Genomic DNA, 14,125 nt, shown 5'->3' with positions numbered 1-14,125 from the left:
CCTTGGCCTGGGGGCGTGTCCTTGCTGTCTGCCTCTGAGAAAGGTCACGGGCTCAATGTCAATCAAGGTTTCAGCACTTTATTATCTTCAGAGATGTGCAGCACCCAGAACAATCATGAAAAATGTGCTTTTCTGCCCTCAAACCTTCAAAGTATAATAAAACACCTGACTGTTTGACTGACTGTCTGACAGACAGCTGCTTCCTGAGGCGTCACCCATAGTGGCACCCATACGTCTTTGCTCTCGCTCACATAATCCTGAGGTTATTTTTATATTAATATTGTAATTTATGAAATCAAGATAATGTTAATACTTGTAAATAATATTCTGGTTGCCAGTGGTGTGTTTGTCGTCTTTCAGGCTCCAGCACCTGTGGTAAACTGGTGTATTTATTCGCTCATTAGCCTTGAAGAAATATTCTTATAACCCAACGTTCATGCACAAATTAACCTCAGAAAATATGAAGTTTTGTTCCTCCAGCTGCATTTAGAACACCTCTGGCTGAACCAGAGGCTGATATTATTGAACCACTGCAGACGACACGTGAAAGGAGAACATCCAGAAAAAAATGGACACAACTGCAGAGTATCTGTTCAGCTCTTTGTCCACGTTTGAGGCTCCGTCACCGGCGTCCAGCTTGTCTTGCTCTCCACTTTCCTCAACATTTCCGCTCAGGTTGTCCATGTACACGGTGAGCAGAGGGTGGCAGCGATGCGCCAATAAACCGGATGCCAACCGCCCTAAAAGAAGAAGAAGAAGAAGTAGAGCGGAAGGCGATGTTTCCCACCGGTGCCTTTATACTGTTACACACGGTTGAAAGTGCTACGCCAGGAATGATCATTAAATATCCTCAAAACGCCGACAAAACATCAGTTCTCTGCATATTGAAAAGTGGAGTAAGTACATGTTCACGCTTGTGTGTGTGTGTGTGTGGAGGGCAGGGACACACTACTGTGTGACGTCTCCGCGTTAATTGTGTTTACTCGTGTAGTTCCGCGGTGAATCATGTGCTCGATGTCAACACGGCGCTTTGCTAGCTAGCATGAACTTAGAGCGCGGCACCTGGACACGTACATGCTAACGTATCGTATTATTGTACAGTAGAATGCCAAACACGGAAATTCATAAATGAGAGGCTGGTTCCGTTTACGACAGGAGCCGAGCGAACATTGTCGAGCGTGTAGCAGCTACGCGTCAAGATGTCTGAAACGAACTCTGCTGATGTAACAGAAAATGTGTTTGGTGAAGAACTGGTAGCCTCCTGTCAGCAGTGGCGGGATAAAGTTAACACGCAAGGTCAGGGATCACCAGGGGTACCTGAGGAAGTACGCACTCCTGCCTTCATAACTCGGGAGAAAGAAGTTTTATTGCAGATGAATGTGAATAAACTCTGAGAGCAGCACGAGACTACAAAACTGCCGAACCACGTATAAATGAGCACTATCTGATTCTGGTCCAGACGACGTCATTGAAATGATGAAACTCATCTGTGCGTTCGAGTGCCGTTTTTAGACGGATCATTTCAACCAAAGCAGTTCATGATATCAGGATATCGGATATTGGCAACGCAATCCAGGCTCGTGCATCTCTGCCGGCCAGCTGAGGGGATATTTTAGGATTCGGAGGTGGACTGAGTTCCATCTGTTTCTTCTTGTGTGGTTCCTTGGGTTTCTGTCTCTTCATCTGTTCGTCTCGTCAATGCTCAGATGATGAGTGATTGTTTGTTTGTGGAGGCAAAGTCGCAACATGATAGTTGAGGGGGTCTTTATACCTCTGAAACACAGCAAGTTTTTGGGAGTTTTTTCAGCTTTTTTCTGGCACAAGTTCTGCTTGTTTATGTGTGATTGATAAGATATAGATATTACATAACCGTATTGTTCCGTTGTTCCGTATCGGCCAAATCAGTTGTAAAATATCAGTGAAAGACTTCACATCTTGCGTTGCTACGTTTCCATGGTAGCACTCAGTTACAGTGCCCTGAAAAGGAGACGTTTCTTTCGTGACAGTGAGTACATGCAGCTTACAAGCATCCTCGGGTGTTTCCAGAATTATAAAATCTCCAACTGACGCAAGTTTCATCTTCAGGTTTTCAACCTCCTGCATCCTGGAGTGTTTGTCCCGTCTGTCCCAGCTGAGTTTGTAGATTAACGGACGGAAACGTGTCAAACAAAGGAGTCTTTGTGGCTCAGCAACGGTCACTAATAATTTAGTAAGAAGGAGACGTCAGCAGAATTCACTCAAACAGAATGAAGCCTCGCGTTTCTCAGAATTCCACGTGTTCATCGCCACCGGGCGGAGACACTCAGGCACACCTGATATCAACGTGTGCCTGTTACTGGCTCACAGATCCTCACCCATTAATCAGCCAACTCTCTGGAATATAAATTGTAAAAGTTTTGGACCCCATCAAATCTTTTAATTATTATTCCACCACTGTGTTTCTATTTCAGGTCAGTTTAGACTTTAATTCTGCACCTCTCTGAAAGGTCTGGAGGGATTTTTTTTAATAATTATTTGTCTGCTTCAAGTTGCTGTCTTTTTCACAACTGGAAATGTTAGATTTATTTACTTCAAGCTGATGAATTGTAGTCGTTGAGCGTCAGATCTGACATATTTACCTCCCGGCCCCGGCGTTGGTGGAGCTCGAGTGTCGGCAGCTGGTTGTTCGGAGGAGGGTGACTTTCTGTTCTTGCTGCTGAAGTCTAGATGGCCAAGCTCCAGGGCTTCACGTTCTGGAAAGAGACCCTGAAAGAAGCGCGCTTTGTGGTGGCACCCATGGTGGACCAGAGTGAGCTGGCGTGGCGCCTGCTGAGCCGCCGCCACGGCGCCCACCTCTGCTACACACCCATGCTGCACGCTCAGGTGTTTGTCCGTGACGCCAACTACAGGCGGGAAAATCTCTACAACGAGGTTTGTGAGGAGGACAGACCTCTCATCACTCAGGTCAGGATCCCTCACACTCAAGCACCACAGCAACCTTCCTCACAAGTTCACGATCAAAGACGCCGTCCGTGCACACCGTGTTTATCTCTCAAGAATGACGTCATCAATGATGTTGATGAGCATTTCACATGCGCCAAGAAAATGTTGAGTACCGTCCTGCCTCCAACAAGTCACAATGAAATACAAAACTGTTGAGAAAGAAAACTTTGGTGTGTTAAAGGTCTTAAATCTCTGACTTGAGTTTGTGAAAAATAGGAGCTAAAACAAAAGTGGGAGTATTTCAGCCAGTAATTAATCACAGTTGCTTTTCCTGCGTGTCAGTTTTGTGCCAACAATCCGGAGGTGTTTGTCCAGGCGGGTCTACTGGCCCAGAACCACTGTGACGCCATCGACCTCAACCTGGGTTGTCCACAGATGATTGCAAAAAGAGGTGCAGTAACGCTGAGAGGAAATGCTCTGAAGCAAAGTGAAAGGAGGACTAACGTGTCCCACTTTGTGTCTCTAAGGGCGCTACGGAGTTTTCCTCCAGGACGAGTGGGATCTCCTCGAGAAAATGAGTACGTCTGTGCTTCACGTTCGTGGTTTCTGCTTTAGTATCACACACCATTTGTTTTTTTAACGTTTCCGTTTGAGGGAGTACTTGAATGCCCCACGGATGAGCCCGAACTTAAGAAACACCATGAATTGCAACCTGGGACCTTGATGGAAAATTGCAGCATGCCATCCACATAACTGATGATAAACGGACCCTACATGCTGAACATACTGATAGGAGTTGTCATCAGATTCCAGTCACTAATGAGTTTTAAACTAAAACACCTGAAAGTCTCTCTGTATGTTCCAGTCAGGTTAGCCAATGAAAAGCTCTCTGTGCCCATCACATGTAAGATCCGTGTGTTCAGAGACATCGAGAAGACGGTCCGCTACGCTCAGATGCTGGAGAGAGCAGGATGCCAGGTAGGAGCACGGAGCAGGTCTCTGGTAAACGATGACAAATAAGTGTTGTGGTTTGGGTTAGATTCAGGATATCAGGATTTCTGTGACACGGTAGCCTCAGGTGGCGTTTCATCTGTGAAGGAGGTGTGATGTATGCGCGTCTCTTTCCCAGCTGCTGACAGTTCACGGCCGAACCAAAGACCAGAAAGGAGCGATGACCGGCATTGCCAGCTGGGAACACATCAGGGAAGTCCGGTGAGCCACCACCTCTTTGTTTTAACGCTCCGTGTTTTCCATATTTGCTCTTCCAACACAAAAAGAACAACTTCATGACGAGTCTTTGAGAAGTGCTCGGTCTTGAGACGATATGTGTTCATGTGGAGGGCAGAGTTTGAGGAACTGTCCTGTTTCTACCGCAGGAAGGCGGTAAATATTCCTGTGTTTGCTAATGGCAACATTCAGCACCTGAGTGATGTGGAACGCTGCATCCAGGAGACGGGAGTCCAGGGAGTGATGAGTGCAGGTTAGCAACATCCTTCTCTCATCAACCAGGAGTTACTCAGGTTATTTGGTGTTCAAGAGGCCGTGTGAGATGGATTTGCTGGTTCATTCTTTAATTTTAGGTGTCACTAGAATAGGTTGATGTGAGACTTCACCCAAAAACATTCATTTTGCCTTTCAGGGACTCAAAAATGCAGAATCAGAGTGCAGAAAGAGCCTGCCACGAATGAGCTTGAAGCTAACGGTGCTCTTTGGTTAAAACTGCCAAAAAAAAGGTCCATTTACAAACTCTCAAGGTCATCATGCGATGTAATGCGGGTCTTCTTTATCAACCATGTGCTCAGTAATGCTCACACACATAAAAACAACCATCAACCCTTTGGTTCGGCCTTCAATCATGGAACTGCTGGGTTGAACCGACTCGCTCGTGCTCGTCTGCTCGCTTAAAAAAAAAAAAAAAAGTTTCCAGTCCTTGCAGGGATGTTTACGACACATCTCCTCCCAGAACACTGGGAATCCTGGGCCTTGATGTCCTCGGACAGTGGGATCGGGACGAGACATCTCAGAACATTGACAGTGAGCCAGCTGAAGGCTCTGCCGTGTTAAATAGCAACATCAGTTAGTCCCCCGATGTCTAATCATTCTTTGTAGGAGAAAATAATTCCTCTTGGCTTGAACTTTTCTGACATTTTCACGTACAAAAATCTCTGTGTGGCCTCGCGTAGAAAAGAGGTGTTGGGGCTCAAATGTAAAATGCGTCTTCTGTGGATTTTTGTGTTGCTTCCAGAGGGGAACCTCCACAACCCAGCGCTGTTTGAGGGACGCAGCCCTCCGGTGTGGGAGATGGCTGAGGAGTACCTGGAGGTGGTAAAGCAGTACCCTCCCTGCAGCCTGTCCTATGTACGAGCCCACCTGTTCAAGCTCTGGCACCGCACGTACGTCCGTCTACCACCTCCCCTTTACCCTCCACTTGTTTTCCTGACCTGCCATTTGCCAGAGTTCAAGATAGTCGCCATCCTTTACCGGTTGATGCAGGCCATATTGCAGCTTCTGTTCAGTGTTAAGTTTGTGTGACTTGGTCCATCTCAATAAAGTCAAAGTTTGAAACAGATTCCTACAAAATCACACCAGCATCACTTGTTGACCTGTCATCGTTCAGCACTGACAGCAAACAGGACAGTTTGGTAAAAATGCATTAGCAGACGGACAAATCCATGGAGGTGCAGTGAAGTGCCGCGGTCTTTGGGCAGAGCAGCTTCTCAGCGGTGAAAACTCACCTTCAGGCTGTCTGTTGGATGAGAGATCTCAGTATTAAACGAAGGTGGCAGAACTGAGCCTCCTCCTGCAGAGGACAGCAGCCCATGAGTGATGTGTGTGTGTGTGTGTGTGTGTGTGTGTTTCAGGCTGCAGCTCCACCATGACCTGAGGGAGGAGTTGGCCAAGGTGAAAACCCTCAATGGTCTGGCTGATATCAGCAAACAGCTGCGGCTGCGCTGCCAGGTAACAGCAAACAAACCTCCTCATCGTCCTCACGTTTCTGAGCGTCTTCAGTTTGACGGCGCGCAGGAACAGGTTTCTATGTCAGATCCTCCGACTGTCCCTGCTGCTGGGCCCGTATTCACAGACGGGGGATCAGGGGCCGCGCTGAGACTTGCAGAGCGAAAGTTATGAGGAAGAAAAATATCATGAGGCTTTCAGAATAAAGTAGTAATTTCTGAGAGAAACTTACAATCTTAAAATGGTTATGGTACCCACACCTGAAGTAAACAAACCAGGCAGGAGTCCAGGCAGCCTCCTCGTCTCCGTGTCTCTAGTGCCGTGCCACAGTCGTGCTCTTTTTGAAGTCCTGATACTGATGATGATGTGCGAAAGATGAAGAACTGTGGTGGAATGTCACAAAGCTAGCCTGGCGAGTCAGACCTACATCAAGACGATGGGCTGGAAACACGCCATTGGCGGGGCTCAGTCAGAGGGGCTGGACAAACGGTGATCTTTCAAACTCCCTCTGCTCGCAAGAGGAGGCTGCAACCAATCAGAGCGATGAAGACGTCAAGGCCGGGGGGTCAGACCAGCTCCTGACCTGACAGACGGATTATGAGGCCGAGGCCTGAGAAAGTTGAAACAGACGACGTTCCGTAGCATCCAGAAGGAACCTGCACACTTGGTTTTAGAAATCTGAAGATCTCTGTGGAAACACGGCCCCTGATCTCAGTTCACCAGCAGCAACACGTCAGTGGCTTTCCAGTTCTCGAAGAACGTCTCTGCCAGCTCCAGCAGATTAAAGTGATGTCGGTTCTTGCAGCAGCAGAGAAATCACTGTCCATCGTTCACTGGTGAAACCGCTGTGGACGCGTCTCTGGCACATAGCGACGCAAGTGATTGAGGCACTTCAGGAACCCAGAGAATAGCGCACGTTAGCGTGGACTTCAGTCTCGAGAACGTGACGCTTGATGCTGATTGACAAGTTCTAAAAAACGACCCACGGCACGGTTTCATGACTGTCCCCACGTGTGTCCTTACAGGAGGAGATAGCCAAAGGAAAGGATGTGGACGAGAAGGGGAGTGGTCTACCCCTCCCACACTGGATCTGCCAGCCGTACGTCAGACCACCGTGAGTCACCTCACCTTCTCCTCTCCTCGCCTTCATCTGTTTATGTATTTCAAGGTTTAACCGGTCGAGTAGCCATCGGCTCCACAGCGAGGTAATCGGGTGTCGTCCCCTTACAGGCCAAAGGAGCCGGTTGCCAATGGTAACAGCCAGGGGCCAGAGGTGGAGAAGCCAGTGTGTCAGAAGAGGGCGCTGGAGGACTCTGATGGGTCAGCTGACACACTCTCCAAAAACAAACAGAAGAAGAGATCCAGGAACCCCAACAAGAACTTCTGCCCTGAGCTCAAACGTGAGTTTCACTGGGCTGCACCTTAATAATGTCTCCAGAGAAACCAGCACAGAGGACAGGCAGGAGACGCTGTCCTCCTCCTCTCTGCTGCCACCTGATGTCCTGAGTGATGAAGTGCAGCTCAGCCTGATGGCCTGCATTTCCTCGTGTGGCTGTAAAAGCCCTATTGTTACAAGTATTTAATGACACTACAGTTTTAAAACATGTTTTTTAGATTTTCATCCGATCTCCCTCATCATCTGAATATAACAAAATGAAAGACTAATTTGTTGTTTTTTTTAACCTCTACCCTATTTCTCCTCACCAGATTTAAATGTTTAAACATGCCCCGGTAATTAGCTTGATTAATTAGCTCGGTTTAGTTAAACGGAGATTAAATCCAGTCTGAAATGTCTTGTTGCTCGTGTCGGGTCGGGGTCAGGGGTCAGATCTACCGCTGTCATTCAGCCCTTTTCTTGTGGCCACTGCTGAGTGCACCTTCATAGCTCTCATATCGCTGAAGATTCTTTTTTCTCTCTTCCCTCAGCCAAGTACATCAAATGTGAGCAGTGTGGAAACCCAAAGGTGAGAAGTCACTTTGTTTTCTTTGAGTCCAGAAAGCCTCGCTTGTCTCAGAGTTGAAGTTACATTGAGCATCTTTGTAGATTCAAATACCCTGAAGGAAGGAAGTCCTCGGCTCTGTGCTCACCTGAGTGCTCCCATCACAGGAGGTCGGCTTTAACCCGACGTGCTCACACGCGCCAGAGCCGACCTCTTTTGATGGGATCGTAATGGCAAGTGTGTACGTGGCCAGCGTCATCAAGTCATGTGTTCCTGCTGTTTGGTTTTTCTCCCAAAAGAATCACTCCATGTCCAAGCCAAGTGTCTGATATATGAACATGTTTTCCTGCCCAGGGGAATAAGTGTGTCTTCAGCCTGTGTCGTGGCTGCTGCAAGAAGAAGGCCTACAAGGAGGTGGCCGACTGTCCCAGTCAGTATTCACACACACACACCTCAGTCTCAGTCTTAAAGTTGTTCTCAAGAGACGTCCTAACTTGTCCCCTGAATCGACTACAACCCTAATATTCTGTGGATAAACCCTACAGTCATTCTGTTGTCGGCTCTCGCTTCTCATGTTAGGGTCCATTTGAGCTGACCAGTTCTGATCGTTTCAGACATTTTGGGGTTTGTGTTCCACCCTACGTTCTCCTACTCAAGCACGTAGTGTTCGGTTGTTATTCTGCCTCAAAGTATTCGATGAAGGAAACTTGCCTGTGGCCCATTGTTACCTCTCAGGTTTTCATCAGTAACATCTGGAATTGGATGACTGAGTGTTAAATTACATTCTGTGAATCTTTTCTGTAAGGAAACTTCAGAGCTCTCATGATTGACATTTGTTTAGCTTGTTCCATGGCAGTGTCCCTGACATGCCGGAATTAGTCTACGGGACCCTTAAGCTCCGCCCACATTTGTTCTTATTTGATTAATGAACATGTCCCATGCATAAAATTCAACATGGCACTTCCTGGAGTCTCTGGCGATGGACACGCCCACTTTGAGATTGGTTGGGTTTGCAGTTATTGAGACAAGTGATGAACATTCAGACATGCAAACAGCAGAGCCGCACAATTAAAGTGTGTGTGTGTGTGTGTGTGTGTGTGTGTGTGTGTAGAAAGTTGAAAAACTGCAAATCATGTCATCACATAACCTAATAGCAATCAGAAGGGTTGTTTTGTTTGCAGCTGCACGCACACACAGAGGTTCCCTGCTTTACCTGAGAGACCCTTGGAAAGTTGTCTGTATTTTCTGTGCCAAACATGGACGTAAAGTCTAACTTGACTGGTTGACAGAAGCAAACGACAAAACTTGAAGGGCTGTTTTCCTGCCCGAGTGCGTGAGGAGGAGGGAGTCGTAGGACAGATGAGTTAAACGTTGCTGCAAGTCTCTTTCAGTCGTGCTTGATGTCACTGATGTAGACATTTATGGTCACACAAAGAAAAAGATGTGGCACATAGAGTCTGATGAATACATCGACACACAGTCGGGTCATATGGTAATCGTTCAGCAGGAAAACGCCTAGATAGAGGCAAAGGCCTCCTGAGGGGGGTGCTGGAGAGGTGAGGCAGAGGACCCTGTGATTCCAAGTCCTCCTCCTCAGACAGAACTCACAACATCATTAATGCGTTCATAGAAAAAAACTGCTGATGACGTTTGCTCTGCGATGGTTGGCAGGTCACGGGCTGAGGTTCAAGACCAAGGCTGAGAAACGTCAAGCTGAGGAGGGCGACAGGAAGGAGGACATGGACATGGACAGAAGCTGCTGCTCTCTACAGCCTCCCCTCCAGAACCAGGCGTCACTATGAGCAGCACCGCCTTCATCCCTGCATGCACAAATCCCTTCCTCTGGCTCTGAGCTGCCACACGTTCAAGTCCCAGCTGACCCGATCGCTCTTTCCTGTTGTGAGCGCCATAATAAGACCACACTTCTCCCACGATGGCAAAGAGCTGATCTGATGTCAGTCAGTAGATTCACACAACAGTCTTGTGTCACCAACAGTTCAGCCCTGTTGCTCTTCATCAGGTTGTTGTTGTTAGAATAATTTAATCCGGATTAGGATTGGGCCACGTCTCCCAAACCGCTGTATGATGATAGTGAAACAGACCTTGGAACAGAAGCTGACCTGCTCACCACTGTAGCAGCAACCTCCAGCCAAGGAGCTCACATCCCTGCCAGGTCCACGTCCAGCAAACGTTAGCCGACTAGCTATGCCCCAGAAACTAACTTAAAAACAACAGCCGCTGGATTAAAACCCGCACACGACAGCAACCTGCTGAAAAGAAACACAGCTGCTGAGGTAGCGAGCGTCTCGGGGTTAACGAGGGAACGATAAACAGGCTGTGGAGACGTGAACGCAGCAGCCAGCAGCTGCAGCTTCCTCTCACAAGTCAGAACCAAACAAAACTCTTAGGCCTTTAAGCAAACCAGCATGGACCCTGGTCCAAGGGGTCAGAGTCCAGAGACGTGTTCAAGGTTGTTGTGTGGAACTGCCTGGGTGGTGAGGGAGGCGACGGGAGCGAGCTGTCATTTTTACGTAGTCAGCAATTGGCGGTTTTAAGCGGGTGAATGTGTGATGAGTGAGGAGCTCTAGGACAACACAACTGCTAACCTCAGCTACAGGTGTTCTCCAAGAGGAGAACACCTGTACAGGTATGAAATATGCGTGCGTGTGTGTGTGCGTGTGCTTGTGCGTGTGTTCAGGTCATATTTGGGCCAAAGTTGTTACTGAGCCAGTTCGATGTACAGCCCCTATCGCAGCGAGTGACAGAACACATCGTCTTCATGGAATCATTTATAGCTTCAACTATTCAACTACTTATTTGGGGAGAAAGTTTGTCTGTCATGGTTTTGTACGTGCCTTTGATGAGAAGCACCACTGCCTCCACGCGTCAGCTGGAACTCCCTCACAGGGAGTGTAGAGGAAGACCATCTGCTGCGCTGATACATGCTCAGTGAGTCACAGGCCAACAGGAACATCAAGGTGCTACCCGCAGAATAATTGTAACATACAGTGTAAAGCATAATGCTGTGATTTTTAGAAGATGTGGGTTTTTACCATCTTACAGTCTTGATGTGTTGAGACCAACTTCTAAGAGAATTCGTGCCTCTTTGTGCCACCTGCAGGATCAGGAGAATGCAAATAAACTCAAGAAATTGAGCTGCTAATGTTTCCATCTCTGACAGCTGAGGAGAGCTGACAGATCTGTGATTGACTGGCCTCGTGTCTGGGAGCAGGACGTCGACCCGATGACTGCCTGCTGCTCCCAGCTTTGATTTTGAATTAAACGGTTTAGAATGAGGCTTAAATAATTACCTGGTGATGCTAATATGTTTTTATCAGCTACAAGAGGTTTGTTCTCCTCTCCTGGTGTGTGTGTGTGTGTGTGAACTCCTTCACACACACACACACAGACTATCTTTTTAAGTCACATCATCAAATGCTTTGTCGTGCAAAATCTCAGTTTTAACTTGACTTGGTATGCAGTCACCTGACGCAAACATTCGCTCTGCGTTCGCTCTGAACACAACATGAGAAGCTGAAGCTCAGGCGTTTGCTGCTCAGCACAAGAATGTCACGCCATCAAAAATACGAGGAAAAACCCTAAAATATGACTCTCTGCTGTTCTGATACATTTAGATGGAACAAATTTGACTTGTTGACATTAGAATGATGCAGCTTACCAACAACATCCTGTCTCATGTCTCCACTGAATACACGGAGAAGTTACGATTGTCTCTCACATCAGAGCTGTCGTAAAGCCCTGAATACTTCAAATCCTGAGTATTTTTGTATGACATTAAATATTCATGACAAAATAAGCCTTGTTTGTGTTTGATTGTGTCCTTGCAAGATCCCCCCCCCCCCCCCCAGTTTTAGAACCAGTCTTCAGTGAGGGGAATCAGAGCAGTGCTGTGAGCTGCCCAGTAAAACCAGTTTGATCGGCTGGTCTCAGAGCAGCTCTACCCCACATTTATCCTGCTGGCTCACCTGAACCCAGGTGCCAAATCCTGATTGGTCCTACATGACATCATCATTCCTTCATGTCAGCTACTTCACCCTGACGACATGGATGTCTGACAGTTAGTGATTTATTCCTGCTCTGCTCTTCAGCGCGTTGACACCATTGTCCATTTCCTTCTGGGTCCCCACACAGATTCACTCTCATGGTTCACGAATGAGATCCTGAACTGAAACCTAAGACAGATGCTAGCGGTGGATATTCAGTGTGAGTCCAGTTAGAACAGATCAAAACAGCATCCATTCATTTCATTGGTTTACCTGGAGATGATGAAACGCTCCTGGCTGTGCTAAGAACCACCCACTTCACGAGTTCATCACTCACATGGATCACGCTACGGCGGGTGGGCAACCATGTGGCATGGAGGGCCGTGTGTATGCAGGTTTTCCTTCCAACCCAACACTTAAACAGGTGATTCCACTGATTAACACTCCTCTGTGGCTGAAGGTGTGTTAATCAGTGGAATCACCTGTTTAAGTGTTGGGTTGGAAGGAAAACCTGCATACACACGGCCCTCCATGGCACATGGCTGCCTACCCTTGCTACGCTGTGAGATGGCGAGGGCAGAGAGCCGCCAACATGTGATGTGGTAGGTCAGAAGAATTCATCTTGGTGCGAATGCTTGGGACAGTTCCAGATGTGGTACATGAAAGGTCAGGTACACCCGTGCTCTGTTGATGGAAGGATCTTAGAGAGAACTCAGACTGAGGTATGCCACAGGGGTACGCCCTTGTACCCCTGCTGTATACTTCGGACATCACATTTGCATTCCAAATGAAAGCTTCAGTGTCCTGGTTCCACCATCTATACCCCAGATGTATCAAAGCTCAGGTCTATGAACTAAAGGGGAACATATTTAGTCTTCTTTTGTGCAATAAATGACCTTGTTTGAACTCACCTCAGACTTCCTGCTGTTGTCTGCACCAAGAATCAAGGCTGACAGGGCCGTGCACAGAGCCTTCGCTCTCCAGTGACTGGCCGACACAGTCGTTGGACTTCCTGAGTTGTTATGAGAGCTAATTGACACAGTTTGAGGAGCCTGCGTTAATAAAACTGCGGCCTGCTGTGCTGGAAGTGGTTCAATGCACAGCTGATCGAGGTGATGATGGGTAATAGAGCACGATCAGCTGTGCATTTGGACACAGATCTGGTGTCAGCATCACTGACATTAAGTGTGAGTGTATCTTTTATAACAATGCAATTAAGTGTAGAATATGTGGTAAAACTATAGCTAATTTAAAGCCTGCAGTATCACAACTCTAGGACACAATAATAACACTATTTTACACAAAAATGTAAACTGAATCGTTTCCGTCCAGGCGTCAAGTGGAAGCACTGATGATGTCAGAATCGTGAGAACTGTGGAAGTGGGTTTGAAGAGTCGTGACCTCAGAAGCGGTTGCTGAAGGAGGCCCTGCTGCTTGGACGTCACACACAGACGCTGAACCTGATGCTTCACAGTTTTAATGCAAAGAATTGAGCGTACCAGAGAGAGGTCACGAGACCGAAGAGCTACAGAGGAAGAGAAGCTAGCAGGTGGTCAGGTGACTCGTCCCGGCCAGATCTTCATCTCCTGACGGCGTTTACACCTCCACTGAAGCGTCCTCAAGGTTGTGGACGTAGCGGTGGATGAAGCCCAGGTATTTGGACACTCGGGTGTAGACGCCAGGGTAACCTGGCATAGCACAGCCGGCACTACTCCCATAACTCATGATGCCCACCTGGACAAAGCCAGGGCCTGAACGACACACCAGCGGACCTCCATACTCCATAATCCCCCTGCAGAACACACACACACACACACATACGCACACATACGCACACACACACACACACACACACACACACACACACACACACCATCATCCTTCTTGTTTACACCTTCCTGGATTAAAACATATCAATTGAAATGTTTAACAATTGTCTTTAATTTAATTTAATTTAATTAATCTTTCATCTTTTAATATCATCTTAAACTCCGCTCATCAGAGTCTGTGACAGTCGTGATGGGGGGATAACTAGAACTAGAACTAGAACTAGAACTAGAACTAGAACTAGCTGCTGCAAGGCCTTGCTCCATTGCTCTCAGGGTTAGTTACAATGTTTTGGTCTGTCTGACCTTCTTCAGGTATATAAATTATGTGTGTGTATATATATATATATATATATATATATATACATGTATGTTCTAAAAATTGGAAGTGACTGTCTACCTTGTAGACTCGTGTGCATGTTGCTACCCAACTGTCACAAACAGGCTCCATGAAGGCGGCGTCAGGCCCGATGTCCAC

General features: G+C 47.3%; 1 protein-coding gene across 2 annotated transcripts; it reads left to right on the top strand.

The window, feature by feature from the left end:
* Positions 1 to 771: 771 nt before the first annotated feature.
* Positions 772 to 11,621, top strand: dus1l (dihydrouridine synthase 1-like (S. cerevisiae)). 2 transcript variants are annotated; one of them, XM_086185731.1, is made up of 14 exons: positions 772 to 896; positions 2,702 to 2,943; positions 3,265 to 3,373; positions 3,450 to 3,500; positions 3,788 to 3,900; positions 4,052 to 4,134; positions 4,299 to 4,402; positions 5,168 to 5,315; positions 5,784 to 5,880; positions 6,903 to 6,991; positions 7,108 to 7,277; positions 7,804 to 7,841; positions 8,172 to 8,247; positions 9,489 to 11,621. In XM_086185731.1, the coding sequence occupies exons 2-14, from the start codon at positions 2,707 to 2,709 to the stop codon at positions 9,617 to 9,619; spliced, it is 1,446 nt and encodes a 481-aa protein (XP_086041857.1). In that variant the 5' UTR covers positions 772 to 896; positions 2,702 to 2,706; the 3' UTR covers positions 9,620 to 11,621. The 2 variants fall into 2 exon arrangements, with proteins under 2 accessions (XP_086041857.1, XP_086041856.1); XM_086185730.1 differs by having other exon boundaries at positions 780 to 896; positions 2,707 to 2,943.
* The last annotated feature ends 2,504 nt before the right edge of the window (positions 11,622 to 14,125 follow it).

This window comes from Aulostomus chinensis, chromosome 18, assembly GCF_037954235.1.
Source record: "Aulostomus chinensis isolate RoL2024-O1b breed Wild chromosome 18, RoL_Achi_v1.0, whole genome shotgun sequence".
Lineage (NCBI taxonomy): Eukaryota > Metazoa > Chordata > Actinopteri > Syngnathiformes > Aulostomidae > Aulostomus > Aulostomus chinensis.
This window is presented reverse-complemented; position numbering and strand designations above follow the sequence as displayed.

Bases quoted from the DNA above. Each gene is read 5' to 3' on its own strand.
- dus1l (XM_086185730.1), top strand. From the start codon at position 834: ATGATCATTAAATATCCTCAAAACGCCGACAAAACATCAGTTCTCTGC. The intron at 2,944-3,264 runs GTCAGGATCCCT...CCTGCGTGTCAG, and splicing joins ACAGACCTCTCATCACTCAG to TTTTGTGCCAACAATCCGGA. The intron at 5,881-6,902 runs GTAACAGCAAAC...GTGTCCTTACAG, and splicing joins AGCTGCGGCTGCGCTGCCAG to GAGGAGATAGCCAAAGGAAA.